Here is a 27,816-nt window from a genome sequence, read left to right on the forward strand (position 1 = left end):
TTAAAATAGTGTAAAAGGCCATTTTTCTCATATTATCTGGGCACACTGACATCTGTAACTTGATGTATTTGTGTGAATGAAAAGGGTAAGGCAGCAGAATATATAAATTAAATACATTGATTGGGCATTTATCTGTGCAATATGCTTAATACTTTCAATAATATAATTTTGCTATATGTGTAAAATATGAAAGAAAACTAGATTTTTTCCATATTTTCAGATGGAAGCTTAGGCAGACAATTTTTGATCATATCCCACCCACTCTCATCTTTTTATAAAGGTAGTGGGAGGACTGTACTGATTTTTAAAAGAAGGACAATAGTTAATGTAAGGACATGTGCATTATCTCAGCTGAAGATATCTAGTGCATTTTAAAATATACTTATGTTCTTTATTGTCAACTAACACCACAAACTTCTTTATGTTGCGTTATGGTTGTAATTCAATATGAATCATTTTATTTCTCCTAACTCCTTTGAGCAGTGTAAGCATTCCAAATACAATGCTACAAGCAGATTTTACTTTAAGCAAGTAGATATTTACTGAGCAATAAAACTGTAGAAAAAGTAATTCCTTGAAGAGCAAGGAATGTAATTAATTATGATTGTACAGTATAGTCTTAGCTCATGAAGATACATTATACTGAAGTAAATCACAACTTCAAACATTGTCTGTTATTCAATACAAATTCAACCCCAGAAATTATGTCCCATGCACATACATTCTCATCAACTAAGCTCTTGTCTCATAAGATATCTCAGCTGATTAATTATACATTCAGGGAACTGTCTGTGATAACCTCTTCAGCATATTCAATCTCTAGAGCTGTTGAGATTATATCTTCCTGAATTTCCAGCCACTGTGACCAGGAATTTTATGAGCAGTTACTCACTGTTTCTGGAGATCATCTACCTTTAATAAACATCTGCATTTTGTTTTGACTTGCCTGGTTGTTCATCATGATTAAGCCAGTCAATATCTGATATCTTAACAAAAGATAATCCCATCATTTCTAATGATAGCTGTTTTAAATTGAACTATTTTTATAGACAAATCACTGGTTCTAAAGTTGGTGAAAGTAATATTAATCAATGACATAGACTGCACATGTTATAAACATAAATTCCTTCACTTAAAGGGATGTGGGATTAAAAAAAAGTTTATGTAACAATATTTTATAATTGGTATGCAGTCCTATAAAAATTAGCAATTATTTGTGTAGTTTCCTGTTTAGTAGAATTATTATTTTTGAATCTTGTTGAGAATCTTTTCATTTTCTCATTGACTTCATCCCAATGAATGCTACTATCTTATAAGGCCTCTGAGTATTATTGATTCAACATGCACATCAATTCTGTAGGTGTATTGAGTATTACTCTATGTAGAACCTATGTTACATTATTTCAGTGATCTTATTTTATTATATTCTCAATTAGTTTGATTTATTTTAAAATGCAAGTTTATTTGACATATCTTATTTCCTGCATGTATTATATTTGACACCATAAGAAGGTGAACCTCATATAAGGAATAACCGTTCAAAGATTGTACAATGATTTTAAATATTGCTTTATAGAAAAAATATAGCATATATTTAGATTTTCATTGACTGTCCTGATTATCCAATTTTAATTTGTTTGTCTTATAATGTTACTGTACTTTTAAACTTTTCTGGTCAGGGATGTTAAAGCAAGCAATAATAATTAAGGGAGAGATCCCTTTGTAATAATTTGCATGGAATCAACTTTAGCTTAATCCTGACATGTTTGAGTGACTGCTTATGGAAAATGGGTTGAAAACCATTCCACAAGCCATGCTCTGCACGGTTTTCCAATTTTTAGTGGGGAGGGGATCTGGTTTCACCCAATACGCTGCTTAGCATTTCAGGTAAGCTAGGCATGCCACCTAGCTAGGCTTAAAAGAAATCCCAGAATTAAAGAAAAAAAACCTTTAGATTGTCTTGGGGCAAAAGAATATTGTCATGTATTAAGTACATTCTTGTCTCATCAGGTTGTTTTGAATGCTGTATCAAGTGCTTGGGAGGCATTCCCTATGCCTCTCTGATTGCCACCATCTTGCTGTATGCTGGAGTTGCTCTCTTCTGTGGGTGTGGACATGAAGCACTCTCAGGAACAGTGAACATTCTGCAAACCTATTTTGAGATGGCAAGAGCTGCTGGAGACGCTCTTGATGTTTTCACAATGTAAGTCTCTGCCTGATCTTTTATTACATTGTTTAAATACTGCTGTAAGAATAAATGTAATTACTAGACTTTTCTCTTCAAGAATATCTGTTGCAAAAGCAAGCTAATTATAATATCTTATATTCTAATCAAACAGAAGGAGTATCAAACACTTCTCTTTATATAACTGTTTCTTTTAATGGCTTTCGCAGTCTGAAAAACAGATATACACTATGATTGGCAGTGGTTTAAATTTAAAGACAAAATGTACCTGTGGAAGGAAACTGACAATAGATGTATTTACCACCCTCCCTATTCAATGTATGATGTGGGGTCAAACCATTAGAATAATAATCAGCTTGATTGACCTTCACCTTTCCCAAAGGCTAAGTATCATTAATTACATAATATTCTCTTTCCTGTGTACCCATATATGTACATACCGGTACTCCTTACTGTTTAAAACAATTCAGTGGTCAAATGTTTACATACACTGTACTCATCATCGATCTTCATTGACCAGTCTCAGGCACACTTCATTCTTAACAATAGAAGAAGAATAACTCGTTGTTGCTTGCCAACGTAATAAAATGATTTTTGGCATTTTTCCACTGCCCTTTGGAGCATGTAACACTTTCTACAATTGCTTAAGGAATCTCTTTAATTACATTATGAATAGTACAATAGCTTACATGAAGAATATATAAATAAGTCAATTATCGGTGATAAATTATATTCATCACTAAAATATAAAAGGCTGTAATTCACTACTTCTAATTTCTTCTGTTGCTTTTCCTCGGAAAGATTTAAGCTCTAATACAACCAGTAAGAGGAGGTATAAATTGAAACTGATTTGTGCAACATTGGTTGGCTGTTTGTACACAATGGGATTCATTTTACAAAGTTGATGCAAAATAAAATGGCTAGAAGGACAAAAAGCATTTTTGCTGTCCAAAGTCCCATTTGAAAACCCTAAATATTTTGCATATTATTGTATGGTAGATTCTCAGTGAGCAAAAATTAGGATTAATCAGGATTAATTTACAAAAAAATGCCCACAAACTGTTTCCCCTCTGTTCTGGAAGAATTTTTTAACTGATAGAGCTTCATAAAATGTATACAATTCATATTGTAGAAGCCTAGGAACCAAGACTACTGGTTTCAGGCTCAATGCCAAAGCACATGAAATATATTCAATATTGTAGTTATGGCAAGTTCATAAGTTAGTAGCACATATCTACAACAAAGACAGGGTGTGCTTGCAGTGCTGCTTTTCTCTTTTTGTTACTCCCTACCAACCCATGGGCAGGGATGGAAGTTTTGGCAATTCTCCTTTTTTATTTATCATTCTCTCTTTATGTTGATTGGTCTAATAAGTAAAAGCTGCTGTTTAATTCAAGAGATCTGAAAACCTCATGACCTTCTTGTAAGCCACTTAGTTACAGTTAGTTCTATGGAACTGTACTATTTGATTCAAAATAAAGAGATGGGTATAAACTCATTTGAATTATTCTGTAAGATTTTAATTTTAATTTAGCCACAGAGGTCTAAATAAATGTCAAATTTATTTATTGTATCAAATTGTTGTACTGCCCACTGAAATACTTTCTAATTGTCATCTTAGTTCAGAGTCTCTCTCTCTCTCACACACACACAAACAGAGAGAGAGAGAGAGAGAGAGAGAGAGAGAGAGAGAGAGAGAGAGAGAGAGAAACTGAATTTGTAGGATTCCTTTCATGTACAGGTAGTCCTCTACTTATGAACAATTGCATAAAGTCTGTTTAAAATTACAGTGGGTCACCACTCCAGTTATGTGACCACATTTTGGCTTTATGACTGGTTGCAACATCCTGTGATCACATGATTGCAATTTGTGAAGTTTTTTGCCAATTCACACTTATAACCACAATGTTCCTTTCATGACCGTGGTGATTTGTTTAATGACTTCTGAAAAAAATGTTGTAAAATTGGATCCAGTCATGTGGTTTCCTCAACTTACCATTGTAACAGCTTATGCCTGGAAATTCAGTCCAATCATAGTCATAAGTTAAGACTACCTGTATGTACTGTCGGTTTGTGTGTATCTATGTATGGATAGTTTAGTTTAGTTTAGTATAGTAGTTTTAGTCTATAACTACAGGAAAATAGACACAGTGGTATGTTTGTATAATTATAAACTATATCATTCCTTTCCTTCCTTAATCAGCAATACGGATTACTTCAGTTCCTTCAAAGTGTGATAAACCAGCATAGCTGTGTTCAGGGATTCTTTCTGCCATGGACAGAAAACTTACAGGTCTCCTCTGTGCCAGGACAGTTAAGGTGTCAAAGGACAACTGGAACAGTTCAGACCAGTCATTAGCCATGGGACCTTTTGAGTGACTAAGAACCAGCCACTCAACCTGTTATGAGATAAAATTAGGAAGGAATGATATGAATGCAAATTGATGCTGTTGGAGGAACAGAGAGATAAAATTTAAATAAGAAAAACAATATCATCATCCACTTTGATGCTGCCATTGGACATTGGAAAATTGCAATTGGGAAGGGAGTATTATTCTCCACTACACACATGCATGGCAGGACTATTAATATTTTAAAAATACAAATGAAAATAAGTAAACTGCATCTTTAATGAAATATACTGCTGATGCTTCCGTTGTTCTAATCCTGGTTATCTCTTTCTTATACTTCACAAAGTAGGAAGCTGTAGTTAATCAATTGTGTTCTTGTTCCATATTAACAGTTTAGTTTAGTTTTAGTTTAGTTTTATTTAATTTGTATACCGCCCTTCTCCTTGGTAGGGACTCAGGGCGGTTCACAGGGCATATATAAAAAAGACAATACAAAAATTAAAAAAGATTAAACCAATGCCCAGTTAAAAACAGTAATACAATTCTAAAACGACAATTTAAAACCCATAATCCCCCGTCAGGCCAGACCAGCTAATTCAAATAGGTGGGTCTTCAGGCCACGACGGAAAGTTCGGAGATCTGATGCCGTCCGGAGCTCCACCGGCAGTTGGTTCCATAATGCCGGAGCGCCCACAGAGAAGGCTCTCCCCCTGGGGGCCACCAGTCGGCATTCCCTGACTGGCGGCACCCTGAGGAGGCCCTCTCTGTGGGAATGCACAGGGCGGAGGGGAGTTGATGCCGGCAGCAGGTGGTCCCCGAGGTAACCCGGACCCATGCCATGTAAGGACTTAAAGATCATAACCAAAACCTTGAACCTCACCCGGAAGACAACTGGTAACCAATGCAGCTCGCGGAGCAAAGGTGTAACATGGGAGTACCGGGAAACTCCCAAGACAACTCTCGCGGCTGCATTCTGTACCAGTTGGAGCCTCCGAGTGGTCTTCAAGGGAAGCCCCATGTAGAGAGCATTACAGTAGTCAAGGCGAGAGGTCACGAGCGCATGAGTGACCGTACACAGGGCATCCCGGTCCAGATAGGGCCGCAACTGGCGCACCAGGCGGACCTGGGCGAAAGCCCCCCTAGTCACGGCCACTATATGATCTTCCAGGGTAAGCCGTGAATCTAGGAGGACTCCCAAGTTGCGAGCCCTATCCACAGGGGGTAAGAGCTCACCCCCCATAGATAGAGATGGAACATTTTGAATGTCCCGGGATGCCGGAATGTACAGCCACTCAGTCTTGTCAGGGTTGAGTTGAAGTCTGTTCCTCCCCATCCGCCTCCAGGCAACGGGACATCACAGCGAGGGCATCACTGGGGTGGTTTGGGGTCGAAAAGAAAAGTTGGGTATCATCGGCATATTGATGATACCCAACTCCAAAACCACGAATGATCTCACCCAGCGGTTTCATGTAGATGTTGAACAGGAAAGGCGAGAGAACCGACCCCTGAGGAACTCCACAAACGAGAGACCTAGGGGCCGATCTCTGCCCCCCTGCCAACACCGACTGCGAGCGTCCCAGGAGATAGGAGGAGAACCACCGAAGAACTGTGCCTCCCACTCCCAATCCCCTGAGACGCCGCAGCAAGATACCATGGTCGATGGTATCGAAAGCCGCCGAGAGGTCTAATAGGACTAGGACAGAGGAATATCCCCTATCCCGAGCCCTCCAGAGATCATTCACCAGAGCGACCAATGCCGTCTCTGTGCTGTACCCAGGCCTGAAACCCGATTGGTAGGGGTCCAGATAATCCGCTTCATCCAGGACCAGAGGGAGCTGATGCGCCACCACACTCTCGACAACCTTCGCAAGAAAGCGAAGGTTGGAGACTGGACGAAAGTTGTTCAATACAGCTGGGTCCAAGGCAGGCTTCTTGAGGAGAGGTCCTTCAAGACGGTGGGGAAATAACCCTCACTCAAAGAAGCAGATATAACCGCCTGGAGCCAGCCTCGTGTCCTCTCCCTAGCTGCATAAACCAGCCAGGAAGGGCACGGGTCCAACAAACATGTGGAGGAGCTCAGCCTCCCCATAATCCTGTCCACTTCATCAGGGGTCACAGAATCAAAGTCTTCCCAGGTAACGTTGACAAGACAGCCCGTGTCCTGACCGCCTGACTCTGCCCAGCTGGAGTCCAAACCGGTCCGAATCCGAGCGATTTTATCCGACAGATGTTGACTAAATTCCTCGGCACGACCCTGCAAGGGATCCTCCCTCACTTCCTGATTAAGAAGTGAGCGAGTCACCCTAAACAAGGCGGCCGGGCGATTATCTGCAAACGCGATGAGGGTGGAGAAGTAATTACACCTCGCCGCCCTCATCGCTGCGAGATAAGACCTAATATAGGTTCTTAACTGCAACCGGTCGGGTTCGGATCGGCTAGACCTCCAGCGGCTCTCTAGGCCCCGTTTCCGACGCTTCATCTCCCGGAGCTCCGCGGAAAACCATGGAGCTCGCTGGGATCTGCACCGGGTCAGGGGCCGCAAGGGTACAACCCGGTCAAGTGCCTCAGTGGCTGCCCTTTCCCAGGCTTCCACTAAGGCATCCGCCGAGCTGTGAGCAGTGGAGGCAGGTGGGGACCCCAGCGCCGCTTGGAATCTATCAGGATCCATTAAGCGTCTGGGGCGGTACCATCTAATTGGCTCCGTACCCCCACGGTGGGGGGTGGCAAAATGGAAGACCAGCCGCAGGAGATGATGATCGGTCCATGACAGGGGCATAATAAATGGAGAGCCCCCACCTAGATCATCCAACCACCGTCTAGATAAAAAAATCAGGTCAAGAGTGTGGCCTCCCTCATGAGTTGGTTCTGAAATTACTTGCGTCAGGTCCATGGCCGCCATGGAAGCCATGAACTCCCGAGCTAGCTCAGATGAACCTCCCAGGGATGGTAGATTGAAGTCTCCCAAAACTGTAAGTTTGGGAAACTCAACCACCAAACCCGAGAGGATATCGAGCAGCTCGGGCAGGGCTGCCGCTGCGTGACTAGGCGAAATGTACACCAGCAGCAAGCCCAACTGCGCCCCAGGACCAAATCTCATAAAGAGAGACTCACACCCGACTATCTGAAAAACGGTGGTCTCCCGCGGGCATAAGGTCTCCCTAATAGTAACCGCCACTCCCCCACCCCTACCGTGAGCTCGTGGCCGGTGTAGCACCCGGAAGCCTGGTGGGCAGAGGTCAACCAAAGGGACCCCACCCTCTGGGCCCAACCAAGTCTCCGTGATGCAAGCCAGGTCCGCATGCTCACCCTCAACTAAATCCCTAACGAGGGGAGCTTTGTTAACCACGGACCTGGCATTCAGGTACACCAGCCGGAGCTCAGGAGGCTGCACATCCTCGCTCCCGGGATCTCGGGGAAGAAGCAGAGGGTCGGAGCGCCTCACCGCTTGCAAGTAGCGGGGACGGCCCTCCCGGTAGCGATACGGCCCCCTGTCTATCCGCCTGCTGCCATTCCCCGTCGTGGGAATTGATAATCCCACGACCCGCTCATGAGCCCCGGCGACAACGCCACCCCGTTCTCCCCCCGTGCGATCAGACCCAAGTCTGGTCTGAACCATGGTAGATCGGCCACCCCCCATAGCCGAACAACCGCTATCTCCCACCCCACTCCCTAGCCCTATAAAAAATTTAGATAAAAAAATAATCAGAGGCTTTCTAGATTTACATTGACAGCCCCTGCCCCTGCCCAGCCATCTCTCAGAGACCCAAAACTCAGGCCCGTCATCAAGGTTAAAAACGTTTAAGGAGGCGGGTCGCACCCAGGAGAGGGGGGCACCCCTGAGGGCGTACAAATGTGTGCTCGTATATTGCCGCATAAGTATAAAAAGGTCCAAACAGTCCAGGATAGGCATCCCTTAGTTGTCCATGGGAGGATTGAACATGACAGATGTCTGGATCCCCACCCAACTTCACTGCCACTCGGTTGGGTGGCCCCCGAGACAGGCCGCAGCCCGTTCTCTCACAACGGGTTGAGACTCCGTTCCTGGGGGTGGACCAGGTATCCTCTGGGTAGGCAAACCCCATAGAGCTCCCACCTCTATGAGGTTGCAAATGGAGAAGTCCAGCCACTCTCCCACCGTGGCCAATACCCAGGTATGTCGAAAGTCCAAAGGGAGAGGGGGGAGGGTAGGCAGGCAGATGGTAAGAAAGTGTGTCCAAGGCAAGGAGGGTAGGCAGGCCAGAATAAAAATAGTCTGAATCACCGGCGTCACTGCAAGAGCAGTCCGAAGATGATACACGATGCAAGAGCCCCATGTCGTCCTTGCTCCGGTAAGATAACTCCCGGTCGTCCTCTTCGCCACCCAAGCGGTCCGAAGACGCCGTCGCCATAAGAGGCGGCCTGAAGCAAGGGTATAGGTCAACCCTCGTCGCCAAGGTGAATAATAATAGTCGCCCTCTCCACCGCCAAAACGGCCCGAGGGCGACACCACCACCAAAGCGGGCCAAGGCGGCTTGGGGCCACATGGAAATCCCGCCGCCGGCGAAAAGATCAAAAGCCCAAAGGCACCAGAGTCAGCAGCCGGCCCCCGCAGACAGGGCAACAGTCTCAGGAACGCCGGTACAGACAAAAATGGCCCTAAAGCCAGCTGGTGAATTCCCGAGTTAGTAATCAACAGTTACCCAGTTAGTATATGCATATGAGGTTCTTTCTGGAATAACGCATCTGCTTCTTTGTTTAGAGTATGATACATTGTCACCCACCATAAGGCAGCTTTTATAGGAAATGATCTAATTTCATGCTGTCTGGTTCATAATTTTTCTATCCCTATGATTTAAAAGCAGAACAAAATCCTAACTCTAAGCTTGTAAAATATTAATAACTTCAGTGTCCCTCAGCTTTTAATCCTCCTTTAGAGCATAATCAAGCCGAATGGCTCAGTGCTGATGTTGGGAAAATATACTGTTTCTTTGAATGTATAATCTTGAGGGCTGTGGAAGTGGCAATTTAAAAATTATTAGCCCCACTAAGAAATATATCCTTTTATTTTGAATTGTATTTATTTAGTTGTTTATTCAATAAAGCAAAATTAAATTATTAAAGATTGTACCCTGTAATGCTCTTTATTTGGAAAAAATAATCTGCTTAAACATAGATGCCAGTTGTGCTGCAGAATGGCAACATGAAATCCTTGAAGGTATCTTGACTATAGACGGGTCTCAAGGGGAATGTGAACATGAACTGTGTCACGGGCAGAGATGCTTTCATGCTGCTTATCATCCATCAGCATTTCAAAACATAAATTTCTGAGATCAAAACCTTTGCTTATTTTCCTTTGACACATGTATAAGCAAGACTGAAGGAGGAGTTCATGAGTAATAGTAATTGCATGAATTTGGACTGTGGAGAGAAATCCTGCTTCTTTTAGCATTAATTGTAATAGAAAACTTTTATTAAGAGTCAGAACTATGGTCATGAATAGGGTTGACTGTCCCCTTAACTGAAACGAGAGACCTCCCTCAGGCAGCAGTGCAGTGGACCTGTGGAAAACTTCAACGCATCCCTCCCACACACCAGGGCCCTGGGACAGGGCATAGCTATCATGAAACACTGTGCATCATACCATCACAATACAAGCTCCACTCCTTACATCCTTATGTGAGACACCTGAACTCAAGTATAAAAATCACAACTTCATGATACACAGTCATGCTTCATTTTGCCCCACCTTTTGCCCCGCTCAATATTGAAAATTTCTGCAGTATTGAAAATGAGAGCTTTGATTTACAAGATTAAAAAGGTTTGCTGGAGACATCTAGTTAGCATTTGTGGGGAAGGATTGAAAGTTAAAATTGGGAAAGTAGATAAGGAAGCAATTTTTTTATCATTTCAATCTTTAGTCCTTGTCTTAAAATAAGCATGAAAAGATCTTAAAACCCACCACTGAAATTTGGCCATCTTTTTGCCAACATTATGAAGTTTAATCCTAAAATTCTGAGTATGCACAAATGTTGCCACATGTAAACCCTGTGTAGTCTAGCCTATCTTTTTTAAAAACACAATGATTACTAAAAGTATGATAAAAGAACTCACCCTATTTACATCTGCTCTTAGATCAGTTACCTATATCATCCAAATATTGTTTATTATTGTTTCTGCAAGGATAATAGTTAATCAATTAGTTTTATAATACATAAAATAAGGGATACATTAAATCATAATATAAGTGTGCCTATGGAATAAATAAATTAAAAAACTTAAAATCTTTTTCAAGCTTAGTGTAGGTTTCTGAGTAGGGTCATATATTGTCCAGGCTGGTGTAATAAATGTGGGATAAATGAGTGAGGTTATGGAAAGAGTGACAATTAGGATAGGCAATTATTGCAGATTTTCCCCAAAATCTCCAATCTTTTCCTCAAGATTGTCCAGGCAAGTTATAAAACCACTTGCATCTCTGTAGGTATAGCAAGAGATTTAAAGAGATGAAACTGAAATAATTGTCCTCCCACCTCATACTGTTATTTTTTTAATTATTAAAAGAACTTCTATTCTAAAATCTTGACTGAGCCACTGTGCATTATGACATTGTATACATATGTTTAGAGAACAGATGACCAGGCTGAGCCTGAGGAAGGGATCAAGCATGTCATCAGTCTCAAGTCTGTTCATTCCCAAAAGAGATCTAAGAGATCTAAGTCCAGCCCACCTTGAATATCTACCGCCAATGTGCTTTGACCATTAGTAGTTCAGATTCTTGTAGAGAGATTTAGCATGTAATAAACCTACAGGTTTATTTGAGCCACCTTGGCTCTGGTTTCTTACACTTGATAATATATGTACTTAGCTCACATAAAATTCAGCTTTCCTCAATCTATTGTCCTCCAGATTGATAAGACTACAATTCCAGTCTGTTTATGTTGAAAGAGATTGCAGTAAAACTTAATGTTGGCAAAGAACTGCTAAAGTAATATAAAAAATGGATATGCAAGGTAGATAGATGATAGATAGATAGATAGATAGATAGATAGATAGATAGATAGATAGATAGATAGATAGATAGATAGATAGATAGATAGATAGATAGAATCACAAACAACTGATAGTGAATAAAGGACTGCCTTGAATGTCTGAGTTCTATAGATTTGCCTGATCCTTCCAACAAGTGCTGGTTGTGCTTTGCTGACAATAATACTAAATATCCAGTTGTATGATTATTTTGAAAGATTATCATATTGCTCTGAATAAACTCTGATATGACAATTGTGTTTAGTTGATATATGCCATTGCTATGTGTTTTTGTGTTGGGTGTTTTATGGACTCAATCTCATTCTTTAGCGTAAATGACTTAATAGTTTTTAGTGATTAGAATCTATTCATCATATTTTGCTATTCATAAGTGAAAACCTATAAATGATTCATTGTTATGATAAAATTGGTATCAACTAGAGAAATGTATTTTTTAAAATAAATTCTAATACTAACATTCAAGCCTCATTAACAATGAATTCTATTAATTGCAGGATTGACATTTTCAAATATGTGATCTATGGAGTAGCAGCTGCCTTCTTTGTTTATGGCATTTTGTTGATGGTGGAAGGATTTTTTACAACTGGTGCCATCAAGGATCTCTATGGAGATTTCAAAATCACCACTTGCGGCAGATGTGTCAGTGCCTGGGTATGTTAGTATGACACTCTTGATTGCATAGCTGTCATAATATACTAACTTGAGCAGGGTCGACATGCTTAATTTAATTCATTGTCTATAGACTCAAAGTCTATCTCTCAGAATGTATGTCTACTAAAATAGTCTTCATTTAATCAAAATTTCAAGTGCAAAGTTATAATCAATTGCTCTTTGAAATTGTGATATTTTATCAATTATCAAAAATATTTATCACTAACACATTATTTTGTTACCGAAGAAATTTTACACATTTGATACCTTTAACTATATATCGTAGTTCTCTTTTAACCAGTCTAGGGGCTTGCTGGCTAGAAAATCCAATCTGTTCAATATATGAGTTTTTAGCTGAAGTACCTTGACCATAAGCTTAGCAGTTTTGCTCATAATATATACCTTAAAGGGCAGGATGGAATAGGAAAATGTGTGATTCAGGTCCCAGTGGGCTTAGATATTTCAAATCTTCTTCTACTTGTGCCATATCCATTATCGGATGTTGGTGATCATGTTGGCAATCCAAATAGGGATATTAAATATCTAAGCCTAAAAGAGACATAGAAATGATAGTCAAACAAAACATGAGCAATACCTTCAGTGACTAGGGCACCACATATACAGATCCTCTCATGATATAGCAAGTGGCGAGGGTGCCCATGTTTGACATGGAATCCCACAACTCAAATCTTCTTCTTGAATAAGCCCTTCTTAAGATTTGTGTCAAACTCATTGGCAGATATTTTTTGACTTGGAAAATAGTTTTGTCCTTAGCCAATTTAAAGATTTATTTTTTTGTTAATAACTCCCTATCTGTTTGTGTACTGATATCTAGGACTCTGCTTAAAAATGTTCTTTGGAGGATTGGTGAGAATAAATACCGTACTGCATGGAAAATCCATACTGTGAAGTAACTTTAGTAAGCTGGCTTATTCAAGAGGTGGATTGAGCCATGCTTATCTGTTCCACTAAAAAAAATTGAGTCCATTTAATAGGTATATCTAATACTAATGCAAGAACCTCTGTTAAATTAAATAATGAAAAATAACCACAGTGTGTGTGGTCTTAATTATGGTAATTATGCTATCTGAGGAGACAAACATACTGCAATTGCTAGAAAAACATCAGATTTCAGGCACTATTTTCTCTTTTGGGGATATATATTAACTGAGCAAGATATTTACAATACATTTATAATAATTTATATCTGATTTTGACAAGCATGGAAAGCCGTAAATGTGGCTTTAATTTTAAAAAGTAGCTCAAAAAGAAAGAATTTCTTTCCATTTTCTTTCCATTTCATTCCATTTTTGGTACGAATATCACATTAATTCAGTTGGCTAATAAAAACATGTCAGTCTTTCAAATTTAATCTGATAATAAACACCCGTTTTTATCATGCAGTTTCTGTACCTCATGTAAGTTTCCTGAGGTATTATTTTTCATTTCATATTCAGAACATATATTGACAAATATATTCTACTTTATCTTTACTTTAGCTTATGTTTTTGGTTCTTATCTTTGAGAAGCTCAGAATTGAGTAATTGTTTAACAGAATCCTTTCATTGTTCATAGTGTCTGTTTCAGAAAAAAGTGAAATTTACAGTTGTTATTTTTAGTACCATTTGTGATAACTAGTCTCTCAATAAATTGATTTTACCATCAAATTAATTCTTTTTTGTAGTAAATTTGCAGACACTATTAATCATTAATGAGATAGCAATGTTACCATTAAGATTCTATTCTATTAGCTACAAAACATCTTCCTTTGAGCCACTCACACCAATTTAATAATTTGATGCATTTCAGTACTTGTACTTCATGAGTTTTGTTATCCTATATATTTATACCTCTGCACATTCAGAAAAGTACAGATACATTTTCCTGCAACTATTAATTCCCTTGGGAGAGATGGGTGATCTAGAAACATGAAATAGAAATAAATAAGAATAAATTATCTATTTGTCCTGAATCTCACATATTTAACTTAACTGATGGACATACTGATCCTAGAATAATTAATTTCTGTTGAATTGAATTTTCTGACTTGGACTTTCTAAAATGATTTATTTCTTTTTCTGGTCAGAAGCATTCACAGTTTTAGAATTTTTGCAAGTATATAAGGTATATCAAATCCTTGGAAATCCTTGGAAAATTATGATTTTAAAAAAAACAGTAGCAACATGAATATCAGCTAACTCAGGGGTCCCCAACCTTTGCAGCTTGGAGGCCTGGTTGGGGGGGAGAGAAGAACCAGGCTGTGTGAGAGGTGGGCGGGTGCACATGTGTGCCCATGCAGCTCAACTCACGCATGCAGGTGCACCGGCGCCCAGGAGCTTGCGCACACAGCTTGACTGCAAGTTGAGCTGGCCACACATGCTCGTGTGTGCCGGCCCACTGCTTGGGCAAGTTGAGCTGCAGGCACACATGTGCATGATCTGCCTCTCACATGGACCGGTTCTGAATAGGCCACGGTCTGGGGGTTGGGGACCCTTGAGCTAACTCATAGGTTATGACCCCTTTATGTAAGAAGAATATGGGTAGCCTAGAAGAATTGTAACTAATGTATAATAATTTTAGAATTTTAATAATACCACAGCTGTCTGTATATAAATATGATGGTATATGAAAAAAAAATAGAAAACAAATATTTCATATGTAGGTGAAAAAATGGTATCGCTATTTCTATTTTTATAATGCATAATTTTTATTTTTTTATGTAAGAGTGAAAGGATACAACATACTGTAAATAAAATAAAATAAAAACATTCTGGTAAAAGGGAAAAACATGGCTTTGATTACATAATGTATATTATAGAGATCAAAATTGACAACATTGTAGTGTTCAGCATAATTTGAAAAAAAATAGTATTAAGCTCATATCAACAACCATATTCCTTCCACATTTAAAACATCTTTAGAAGAGCTGCTTTATTATGTTAAATATTATTATATCCTATGATTAGTGTGTCTTTTTTCTGCATTATGTTATTTGAGAGATTTAGAATATCCAGAATATAGCAGACAATTTTTAAAATATTTTTAGGTTAAGATGCCGATATTCCTTATTTATATTATTTCAAAATTATGTAAATACTCTCTAAAGCTATTTTCCATTTTGGAATTTTAACCTACTTTTGCATGAAGACTTGCTTAGCCTGATGGATGATCTCCACTAGATAGTGTTTAGTGTGACCACCCCCGAGTCATACTTCTGCATGCTTCATTAGCTTTTGATAACACTGACCATGGTATCTTCTTCAAATGACTGAAGAAAATAAGGGTGCCTCTTCTACTTCCAGTTTAAGTATTATCATTAGAAAATATAAGGATTGTTTGCTCAGTTTCTAGGAATGATCCTGGAAGAAAATCCTGGAAGGCTCCACCTTATCTCCTGTGTTATTTAATATTTATATGAAACCACTGAATGAGGGGTCATGTGTAGGGTTAGAACTAATTGTCACAAGTACAGTGATGAGATTAGAAGTAGAAACTGAACTGATGATTCTGGGGGATTAGGAGCATATGTATGAACAGAGCCGTTTTTCTCCTTAAGGATGAGGTCCACATTTAGGGTGACTGTTAGATCCAGAATTTATTCTGGGTAGCCATATATAACTGAAGTGAAAAGAATCTTATAACTGACTGCATTAGATTGGCCTTGATAAAGAGTATTGGTTGACAACACCTCATAATTTGCCTCAACTTAATGTACATCGTTGTGAAGCAATTATCCTTATAATTTACAAAAACCAAACCTTCCTGTTTTGGTGAGTGCTGACAGAGAATGTTGTGAAGAGAGCATTGCCTTGCAAATGCTTTGTCTTTCAACTTTACCAACTGCATTCACCAAGGCCAAATCAACTTTGAAAGGTGCTTCAGGAAATGTCTGAGGTAAGTATTTTCATGAGAGCCTGAGTTTTTCAGCTTTGGCAAGTGTTTCTCATAAAAGTTGAAAGAAGCGTGTCTATTTTGAAAAAAATAAAAAAAAAATCTGACAGTATTGGAGACTTCTGGCATTGACAAATGCTACTGGATGAGACCTCTTCATGGATTACTGCCTTGTCGTGGCAAAGGGGCTTGTGTAATTCAATGAAGCTATGAGCTATGCCATGCAGGGCCACCCAAGACAGACAGGTCATAGCAGAGAGTTCTGACAAAACGTGATCCACTGGAGAAGAAAATGGCAACACACTACAGGATCTTTGCCATGAAAACCCTATGGACAGTAACAAAAGGCAAAACGATATGATGCTGGAAGATGAGCCCCTCAGGTCGGAAGGTGTCCAATATGCTACTGGGGAACAGCAAAGTTGTAGTACTAGTAGTGCCAGAAAGAATGAAGTGACTGGGCCAAAGCCGAAAGGATGCTCAGCTGTGGATGTATCTGGTGGTGAAAGGAAAGTCCGATGCTGCAAAAAGAATTTCTCCATAGGAACCTGAAATGTAAGATCCATGAATCAAGGCAAGCTGGACGTGGTCAAACAAGAGATGACGACTGAACATCGACATCTTAGGAATCAGCGAACGAAAATGGACAGGAATGGGTGAATTTAATTCAGATGACCATCGGGTATACTACTGCGGGCACAAATCCCTCAGAAGAAATGGAGTAGCCTTCATAGTCAATAAAAGAGTAGGAAAAGCAATACTGGGATACAATCCCCAAAATGACAGAATGATCTCAGTTCAAATTCTAAGAGGATGAAATTGACCGGTTCTATGTATCCCTACAGCACCTTATAGAACTAACCAAAAAATGATGTCCTTATCATCATGGGGGATTGGAATGCTAAAGTAGGAAGCCAAAAGATAACCAGAATAACAGGCAAGTTTGGTCTTGGAGTACAAAATAAAGCAGGGCACAGGCTGATAGAATTTTGTCAAGAGAATACGATGGTCATAGCAAACACTCTTTTCCAACAACCCAAGAGACAGCTCTACACATGGACATCACCAGACGGTCAACACAGAAATCAGATTGACTATGTGCTCTGCAGCCAAAGATGGAGAAGCTCTATACAGTCAGTTAAAACAAGACCAGGAGCTGACTGTGGCTCAGACCATGAGCTTCTCGTTGAAAAGTTTAGGCTTAAATTGAAGAAAGTAGGGAAAAGCACTAGGCCACTCAGGTATGAATTAAATCATATCCCTGTTGAATATACAGTAGAGGTGACAAATAGATTTAAGGAATTAGATCTGATAGACAGAGTGTCTGAAGAACTGTAGATGGAGGTTCGCAACATTGTACAAGAGGTAGCAACTAAAACCATCCCAAAGAAAAAGAAATGCAAGAAAGCAAAATGGCTATCTGAGGAAGCTTTGCAAATAGCTGAGGAAAGGAGGGAAGCAAAAGGCAAGGGAGAAAAAGAAAGATACGCCCAATTGAATGCAGAATTCCAGAGAATAGCTAGAAGAGATAAGAATGCCTTCTTAAATGAACAGTGCAAAGAAATAGAAGAAACCAATATGATAGGGAGGACCAGAGATCTCTTCAAGAAAATTGGAGAGATGAAGGGAATGTTTCATGCAAAAATGGGCATGATAAAGGACCAAAATGGCAGGGACCTGACAGAGGCAGAAGAGATTAAGAAGAGGTGGCAAAATTACACAGAAGAACTATACAAGAATGAGCTTGACATCCCTGATAATCACAATGAGGTGGTCACTGACCTCGAGCCAGACATTCTAGAATGTGAAGTGAAATGGGCCTTAGGAAAGTTGAGCAACAACAAAGCTAGTGGAGGTGACAGTATTCCAGCTGAGCCGTTCAAAATCTTAAAAGACGATTCAGTAAAAGTGCTACACTCAATTTGCCAGCAAATTTGGAAAACTCAACAGTGGCCACAGGATTGGAAAAGATCAGTTTACATTCCAATTCCAAAGAAAGGCAGTGTCAAGGAATGTTCAAACTATCGCACCATTGCACTCATTTCACATGCTAGTAAAGTTATGCTTAAAATCCTGCAAGCTAGACTTCAGCAGTATGTGGATCGAGAACTGCCAGAAGTACAGGCAGGATTTCGAAGAGGCAGAGGAACTAGAGATCAAATTGCCAACATACGCTGGATCATGGAGAAAGCTAGGGAGTTCCAGAAAAACATCTATTTCTGCTTCATTGACTATGCTAAAGCCTTTGATTGTGTGGATCACAACAAACTGTGGCAAGTTCTTAAAGAGATGGGAGTACCAGACCATCTTATTTGTCTCTTGAGAAACCTATATGCGGGTCAAGAAGCAACAGTGAGAACTGGACACGGAACCACTGATTGGTTCAAAATTGGGAAAGGAGTCCGGCAAGGCTGTATACTGTCATCCTTATATGCATAGCACATCATGAGAAAGGCAGGGCTAGATGAATCAAAAGTTGGAATTAAGATTGCTGGAAGAAATATCAACAACCTAAGATATGCAGATGATACCACTCTAATGGCAGAAAGTGAAGAAGAACTAAAGAGCCTCTTGTTGTGGGTGAAGAAGGAGAGTGCAAAAGTTGGGTTGAAACTTAACATTAAGAAAACCAAGATCATGGCATCCAGCCCTCTCAATTCCTGGCAAATAGATTGGGAAGAAATGGAGGTAGTAACAGATTTTATTTTCCTGGGCTCCAAGATCACTGCAGATGGGGACTGTAGCCAAGAAATTAAAAGACGCTTGCTCTTGGGGAGGAAAGCAATGGCAAATCTAGACAGCACACTAAAAAGCAGAGACATCACCCTGTCAATAAAAGTGCGTATAGTCAAGGCTATGGTCTTCCCAGTTGCAATGTATGACAGTGAATGTTGGACCATAAGAAAGGCTGAGCACCAAAGAATTGAGGCCTTTGAACTGTGGTGCTGGAGAAGACTCCTGCGAGTCCCTTGGACTGCAAGGCGATCAAACTGGTCAGTCCTAGAGGAGATCAATCCTGACTGCTCTTTAGAAGGCCAGATCCTGAAGTTGAAACTCAAATGCTTTGGCCACCTAATGAGAAGGAAGGACTCACTGGAGAAGAGCCTAATGCTGGGAAAGATTGAGGGCAATAGAAGAAGGGGACAACAAAGAATGAGGTCGCTGGATGGAGTCACTGAAGCAGTAGGCATGAGCTTAAATGGACTCCAGAAGATGGTAGAGGACAGGAAGGCCTGGAGGAATGTTGTCCATGGGGTCACGATGGGTCGGACACGACTTTGCAGCTAACAACAACAACAACATAGATTTTACTTATGTTTGTTCAAACATCAGCCCTCTGTATCATATGGCAAATCATTTTTTAAAATACTGGGATACTTGTGGGATATTTTTCTTTAAGGAAATTAAGCTTTGGTACTTTGAAAATATACAGCTCCAAAAAAGGGGCAACATGGATTTCTTTTAGCTTATACTGGGCAATTTCTCGACTGATAATTTCATGCTGAGAATGAAGTTGTTGGTAAAACAGTAAAATCACTTTCTACAATGGCACAGAAAAGTACTTTTATATATATTTAGTTTTTAAAATATTTAATATAGACAGCACACTAAAAAACAGAGACATCACCCTGTCAATAAAAGTGCGTATAGTCAAGGCTATGGTCTTCCCAGTTGCAATGTATGACAGTGAATGTTGGACCATAAGAAAGGCTGAGCACCAAAGAATTGAGGCCTTTGAACTATGGTGCTGGAGAAGACTCCTGCGAGTCCCTTGGACTGCAAGGCGATCAAACTGGTCAGTCCTAGAGGAGATCAGTCCTGACTGCTCTTTAGAAGGCCAGATCCTGAAGTTGAAACTCAAATGCTTTGGCCACCTAATGAGAAGGAAGGACTCACTGGAGAAGAGCCTAATGCTGGGAAAGATTGAGGACAATAGAAGAAGGGGACAACAAAGAATGAGGTCGCTGGATGGAGTCACTGAAGCAGTAGGCATGAGCTTAAATGGACTCCAGAAGATGGTAGAGAACAGGAAGGCCTGGAGGAACTTTGTCCATGGGGTTGTAATGGGTTGGACACGACTTCGCAGCTAACAACAACAACAACTGGATGAGAATTTTATGAAGAATGTGTTGTTTTCCAATTGTTCTCAGCCCTTTTTACTTTTAGAGCTGACACAGGATTTTTTCTGCTAGTGATCCAGCATCATAAGCCAAAATGATCCTATCTATTGTTTTTGTTGCATGTCATTGGAAAAGCCTATTTACTTGAGTTCCTCCCAGTATTATCCTTGTGCAGGAGCTTTTTCCTACATTATTCCAGTCCTGAAGAAGATGTTGAAATGGTTATGTTTTTTAATATATTACTTATTGATTGAAGGTAGAACACATTGTATGTAGATGCTTTGAGGGCTTAGTATCAGGTCAGAAGTGGACTCTGAACTAATCAGAATTAAGTTGGTTCTTGTACTAAATTGATATTTTTTTCGTTCTTCAACTTTTTTCTTTTCTTGCATTTTTTGCTTTTTCTTTTTCTTTGCTTTTTCTTCCCCCCTACTTTATACTAGTTTTTGTTAGTTTTTAATCTTAGTTTGTTTTAAAAAATAATTATTATATTTAAAAAAGAAAAAAAATATATGTGTCCTCCCCTCATTTAGCAATGTTCAGTACCATTGATCATGACATCCTTTTGGATTGGTTTAGAAGGTTGGGAGCTGTAGGCATAATTTTGTAATAGTTGTCTAATATCAGTTCCACTTGTAGCAGGGAGAGCTCTAGCCTAAATGTGTTCTGTGTGGATCACCTCAGGGTTTGACTCCCTTTCCATTCCTGTTTAACATCTATTTGGAACCTTTGGGTGAGGTTAACTCTTGGCATCCAATGGAAATCACCATATCCTATCATCAGTATGCCTTCTTAGCTAAATAAATGATGTCTTTTATTTGTAGTCTGTATTCTCAGATTTTAAAATGAGTTTTGTTTCCACCTACTTTCTGCAGTGAACGTGTCTAAATTTGGGAAAGATGTCTTATCTATTTGCATTATGCTGTGGTTTCATGGAGCTCTTAAACAGAAATGATAGAAGAAGGCTAAGACAGAAAATTCAATCTTTTTTAAATGAGAAGTTCATTTACTTTTTTATTTTAATTAAGCTTCCAAGGCAACTTCCTAATTGTATTAAATCCTGATGAAGGTAATCTATATCACATGTCACACTGAGTTGAAGTTTAGGGTAATTTTAGGTAATTGTTATTTTTCTGTTACTAGAATAGGATACAGGATCTCTGCCTACTACTGTATATTCAACTATTAAAAGAGCAATTGCCTGGGCTACATAAACAACTTTATGAGCTGTGATAGAGAAAGCACAATGCATATCAGCTCCCAGCCTCATTGTGACAAAAGAAGTATACAAGGTGGAGTTTGGGCACAGCATTATTTTTAATATATTCATCTGTTGTGTAACAGTTTATTATCAGTCTTTCAACTGGAAATCTGCCTGAAGCAAATAAATTAATAACCTGCTGGCTCACCTTTGTCATTGTTGTGTCAGTATGGAAAAAGGATAGTTAGAGAAGAAAGGAAAACATACAGAAAAATAGTAAGAATTGAAATGTAGTTCATGCTTTTAATAAAATGAGAGCTAAAATTGAGCAGTGCAGACTTGTTGTTCTACTTGTGGATATGCCTTGACCTTTCCCAACAGGATTGAGGGAGGATTGCTGAAATGACTTGAGTATATTTTTCTGGAAAGTAAATGAAATATTTAATTCAGCCCATTGTGGGTTTCAATGGCTGGTTCTTCTGCTCCATGCATTCTGTGATCCTGTAAGAATTTGTTTTAAAAAAGGTTCTGATTATTTAAACTGTTATTATTTCAGGTGAGGTGAGTGCATCACCTACATATGGGAAACTGTTTACTACTATTGGAAGGAAAATAGGGGATTGGGGAATTACAGATATCAACAGTGTTCATTTACAACAAAGGGAGAAGAATGGCAGGCGTATGTATCAATTGCAAAAGTTATACAGTAATGCTTACCAGCTTGAGGTGCAATCTCTTGATTCTCCAGCTACTTTAGTGGATTTGATTTAAAACCCCCAAAATAAAATATAAAAGAAATATATTAATGTCTATAAGATTGCATTTATTTTATGAGAGCAGTGTGTGTAAGATGGAGTGTTCTTATGAAATTGGCTTTTTGTAACGCTTAAATGTCCTCATGCAGTTTGAAAGATGTAGCCCCATACCAGAGACCCAATTCTGTCTCACATCACCCTATGTGGGGTTTAAATATTGATGACTTCAATGTAACCTATTGTCGAGCAAAATAATATAGAGAGGGCAGTTATTGATATAGGAGTGGCTATGATCATTTCCTTATGCAATTAAAGTGACTGGGATAGAATACTTTGTCCAGGTTTCAAGTTAATGTAAAGTTCTATCACTGACAGAGCATAAATACTGTGTCTATATTGTATTTCTAAGTCATTTCAAATTCTTTCAATGGATTAAATATTAAACATTAAAACTTTAAAAAATATTTGCCTTAAAGAAGAAAAATAATGAATCAATAAAATCCAATGACTAAATAGATAGAAACAGAAGTTACTATTCCATTTTATAGCGTATTTTGTATTTGTCAGAGCTACTACTAATCAATCCCATAGGGAGAAAGCAGAACTATTTAATTCGTTTTTTGCATCTGTCTTTACACAAAGGGAAAAAACAGTCCAACCTACCCAAACCAGTGCCATAAAAAACAGAATAGAAACGCAAGTTAAGATAGGCAAGAAAATGGTAAGTGAGCACCTGTCCAGCCTAGACATGTTCAAATCACCAGGACCAGACGGATTACACCCCAAAGTTCTCAAGGAACTGGCAGACGTGATATCAGAACCACTGAACTATATTTTTCAAAGATCCTGGAGCACTGGGGAACTCCCAGAGGACTGGAAGAGAGCTGATGTAGTTCCCATCTTCAAAAAAGGGAAAAAAAATAGATCCAGGAAACTACAGACCTATCAGCCTGACCTCAATACCTGGGAAGATTCTGGAAAAGATAATCAAACAACAAATCAGTGAACACCTTGATGCAAACAAAGTCATCACTAAAAGTCAACATGGGTTTGTCAAAAACAGATCATGCCAGACAAATCTTATTACATTCTTTGACCAAGTGACAAAACTAGTGGACCAGAGGAATGCTGTAGATATAATTTACTTGGACTTCAGTAAGGCATTTGATAAAGTAGATCACAACCTACTACTTGATAAGATAGAAAAATGTGGGTTAGATAGCATTACCACCAGATGGATTCGTAGCTGGCTGACAGGCCGTACTCAGCGTGTGGTCCTCAATGGAACTGCATCTACATGGAAGGAAGTGTGTAGTGGGATGCCCCAGGGCTCTGTTCTGGGCCCAGTGCTCTTCAATATCTTCATTAACGATTGGGATAAGGGGATAGATGGGGAACTCATCAAATTTGCAGACGACACCAAGCTGGCAGGAATAGCCAACACTCCAGAAGATAGGCTTAAGATACAGAAGGATCTGGACAGATTCGAACACTGGGCACTATCTAACAAAATGAAATTCAATGGTGAAAAAAGTAAGGTTCTATATTTAGGCAGGAAAAATCAAATGCATAGGTATAGTATAGGTGGTACTTTGCTCAATAGTAGAAACTGTGAGAGGGATCTCGGAGTCTTAGTAGACAATCACTTAAATATGAGCCAGCAGTGTGCTGCAGCTGCCAAAAAAGCCAACACACTGCTAGGCTGCATTAGCAGAGGGATAGAATCAAGATCAAGTGAAGTACTAATACCACTTTACAATGCTTTGGTAAGGCCACACCTGGAATACTGCATCCAGTTTTGGTCACCATGATGTAAAAAAGATGTCGAGACTCTAGAAAGGGTACAGAGAAGAGCAACAAAGATGATTAGGAGGCTGGAGGCTAAAACATATAGGGAACGGTTGCTGGAATTGGGTATGTGTAGTTTAACGAAGAGAAGGGTGAGGGGTGACATGATAGCAGTGTTCCAATTTCTCAGGGGCTACCACAAAGAAGAGGGAGTCAAGCTATTCTCCAAAGCACCTGAAAGCAGGACAAGAAGCAATGGATGGAAACTAGTCAAGGAGAGAAGCAACCTAGAACTAAGGAGAAACTTCCTGACAGTTAGAACAATTAACCAGTGGAACAACCTGCCTCCAGAGGTGGTGAATGCTCCAACACTGGAGGTTTTTAAGAAGAGACTGGACAGCCATTTGCCTGAAATGGTATAAGGTTTCCTGCCTGAGCAGGGGGTTGGACTAGATGACCTCCAAGGTCCCTTCCAACTTTATTATTATTATTATTATTATTATTATTATTATTATTATTATTATTATTATTATTATTATTATTATTATTATTATTATTATTATTTAACTGTGGAAGCCTAAATATAGGATTAAATTACTTTAGTGATTAATATATGCATTTTGTCTTGAGCCTTTTTTCGGTCTCATAAGAAATTAATTGTTTATGCCAATTGTAACAGATAAATATTTTGTTCTATGGCAAATATTACTTTTCTTCTCTGCAGGTTTTAACACTTGGCGGACTTTATCTTATTTGTTCATATTTGTTACAGTTTATCATGCTGACTTATATCTTCATGTTGGCCTGGCTGGGAGTTACAGCCTTCACCTCTCTGCCTGTTTACATGTATTTCAACCTGTGGACCATTTGTAAAAACACCACCCTTGTGGAAGGAGCAAATTTCTGCTTGGATCTTCGTCAGTTTGGTAAACAGTTAAAATATTGATTATCAATATCAATAAAATATTAATTAAAAGGCATGTTTGCTGTTTGAAATCTTGGATGTATACAAATATTATTCTAAATCTATCATTCTCCTCTGGAGTAAATTTCTGCACCAATGTAGGTCTTTATTAGCAACAGGCTTTTGATTTTGCTCTCCTTGGCTATTTTGATCCTGGTTTTAAACTAATAATATTGTTTATTGCATATCAAATTGGATGGATCTGTTTAGTTTTGTTTAATTTCAACTCCTTTCTATCCTTATCATCTATGGGTAAGAGCGCTTTTGGCTGGTAAGGTAGGTAAAGGTAAAGGTTCCCCCGCACATGCATGCTAGTCGTTTCTGACACTAGGGGCCGGTGCTCATCTCCGTTTCAAAGCCAAAGAGCCAGCACTTCTTCGAGGACGTCTCCGTGGTCATGTGGCCAGCATGACTAGACGCCAAAGGCGCACGGAACGCTGTTACCTTCCCACCACAGTGGTCCCTATTTTTCTACTTGCATTTTTACGTGCTTTCGAACTGCTAGGTTGGCAGAAGCTGGGACGAGTAACAGGTGCTCACTCTGCTACACGGCACTCGGGATTCGATCCGCCAAACTGCCGACCTTCAGATCGACAAGCTCAGCGTCCTAACCCACTGAGCCACCGCGTCCCTTTTTGGCTGGTACACAGAGTAATTGATTGATTTCTAGAATTTATTGAATATCTTTTTCTACCATATGTGGTAAAAAGGAGAATATTTGTAGCTGAGAGGTTGTTGGTGCTCTCAGTCAAACTCAGGGAGCAGTGAAGAACTTTTTCCTGTCATGTTTTGATTTTTTACAAAAATGATTTACCAAATTTATATAGCTTTCCATGTAATAGAGATGACTCTGATTTCTTATTTTTACTGGTTTCTTTAAAATCTTAAACTGGTTTTAGTTTTGATAATTCTGCATTTTGGTCTATTTATACTTGTGCAGGTAGTCCTTGAGTTATGAGTGTAATGGAGCCTGCCCATTCTGTGCTGCCACCATGTGGTGTTTTGGGAAATTATACATTATGCTAATTTTGGTCAGCCAAACCCCTCCTACCCTATGACATATTTCCTCCTTCTCCTGATCATGTGCTTTACACCCCTCCCCTTTCTGGGATGGACTTCCTCCTTCTTCTTCCCTGGGGACTCTCCTCCTCCATAACTGGCAGACACACGTGCTCCTCCATGACCAGCAGACACCTGTGTAGACACTGAGTCGTTACTGTCTTTTGACCTTGGAATATCGTCCATACATCATCTGTTTACACCTTATCTGCTGTAATCTCATCTGCATGCAAATAAAGGTATTCCTGGATGATCAAGGTATTTCATGAGTTCTGCTATCTGGAAAGAATTGTTAATAGTGATAACACCTGCTTATATAGACCAGCACAGGGGTCTTAACAAAGGGATCAATCACAATACAGCAGTTTGATCCAGAATAGTCAAAAGACAGTAATGACTCAGTGTCTGCACAGATGTCTGCTGGTCATGGAGGAGCACGTGTCTCTGCCAGTTATGGAGGAGGAGAGTCCCCAGGGACGCAGAAGGAGGAAGTCCATCCCAGAAAGGGGAGAGGTGTACGGCACATGATCAGGAGAAGGAGGAAATATGTCATAGGGTAGGAGGGGTTTGGCTGACCAAAATTAGCATAATGTATAATTTCCCAAAACAGCCATGTGGTGGCAGCACACATTCCACTCGTAACTCGAAAACTTGTAGAGTGAATCTTGTACCTTGAACAAGATCACTCCCTTGCTCATTAAAATGCACACGGCTCATTAAGTGAACATGAGGTATCTCAGGGTGGGGAAGGCCATGGAGGGCTTAGTGAAGGAACAGGCTCCCAAGGCCTCCCTGACCCACTAAGATACCTTAAGCTTCCCCCTCCCTTCCTGCCACACCAGACTCACCTGGAAAAGAGCCATCTCGTCTCTGCCGCGGTTCCTGCTGCTGCCTGGATCTGAGACTGGGGGATGCTTCCAGAGCCACCTGTGGCCCAATTCATGTTCTGGAGGCCTTTTTCAGGCCACTGCCCCCCAGATCTGAGGCTGGGAAATGGTTCCACAGCTCCCTGTGGCCCCATGCAGGCTCCAGAAACCTTTTCCAGGCTGTTGCCACCCGGATCTGAGGCCAGGGAATGCTTTTGCATCCCCCCCACAGACTGATCCAGGCTCTGGAGGCCTTTTCCAGGCTGCTGCCAACTGGATCTGAGGCCAGAGAATGCTTCTGCAGTCTCCCACGGCCAGAACTGGGCTCCGGATGCCTTTTCCAGACTGCTGAAACCCAGAAATATGATCTGGGCAGCAGCAGCCTTGAAAAGGACTCCAGAGCCTGGATAGGGCCGCAGGGGACCCCAGAAGTGTCCCCTGGCCTCAGATCCCAGTGGCAGCGGCTTGGAAAAGGCCTCCAATGCCCCAATCCAGCTTCCAGATGCACGTGGAAACACCCCACAGCTTTGGTTCCATTCTCTGTTGCAGAGAACAGAGGCCTAAAGTACCATGAGATCATGCAGATCAGTAGTGTGAGATTTTGCCCCACTGATCTCGCGTGATCTTGCGTTACTTTAGGCCTCCATTCTCTGTGAACACACTGAAGGCCTGGAGCAGCCAAGAAAGCGAAGGATCTCAATCTTTGCAGGGTGAGTATTGAAGGCCTGGTGCCTATGGAGACCCAGGCCGGGGGTGGGAAGGGAGGGAATAACTAGGGTGAATGTTGCAGAGCCACTGTGGTTGCTCATAAGGGAGAATGACTGCCGTGGTGCTGCATTATTCATAATTTTGGGACTTGCTTGTAAGCACTAGGGGGTGCTCATCACGTAACTTTAAACTAACGTTAAGTGAATGCTTGTAACTCGGGGATTACCTGTAATTGCTTTTATTATTATTGAAT

The 27,816-nt window shown here is 40.2% G+C and overlaps 1 protein-coding gene across 2 annotated transcripts in view; it reads left to right on the top strand.

The window, feature by feature from the left end:
* The window catches only part of GPM6A (glycoprotein M6A), a gene marked incomplete at its 5' end in the record, with an annotated part of 134,718 nt that overhangs the window by 93,891 nt on the left and 13,011 nt on the right, over positions 1-27,816 (top strand). For both annotated transcript variants that reach the window (XM_081332410.1, XM_081332411.1), the window contains 3 exons: positions 2,011-2,203; positions 12,054-12,210; positions 24,739-24,892. In XM_081332410.1, coding sequence (XP_081188536.1) covers positions 2,011-2,203; positions 12,054-12,210; positions 24,739-24,892 — 504 coding nt within the window. The remainder of the gene's footprint in view (positions 1-2,010; positions 2,204-12,053; positions 12,211-24,738; positions 24,893-27,816) is intronic.

This window comes from Vipera berus (assembly GCF_964194415.1).
Source record: "Vipera berus genome assembly, chromosome: 7".
NCBI lineage: Eukaryota > Metazoa > Chordata > Lepidosauria > Squamata > Viperidae > Vipera > Vipera berus.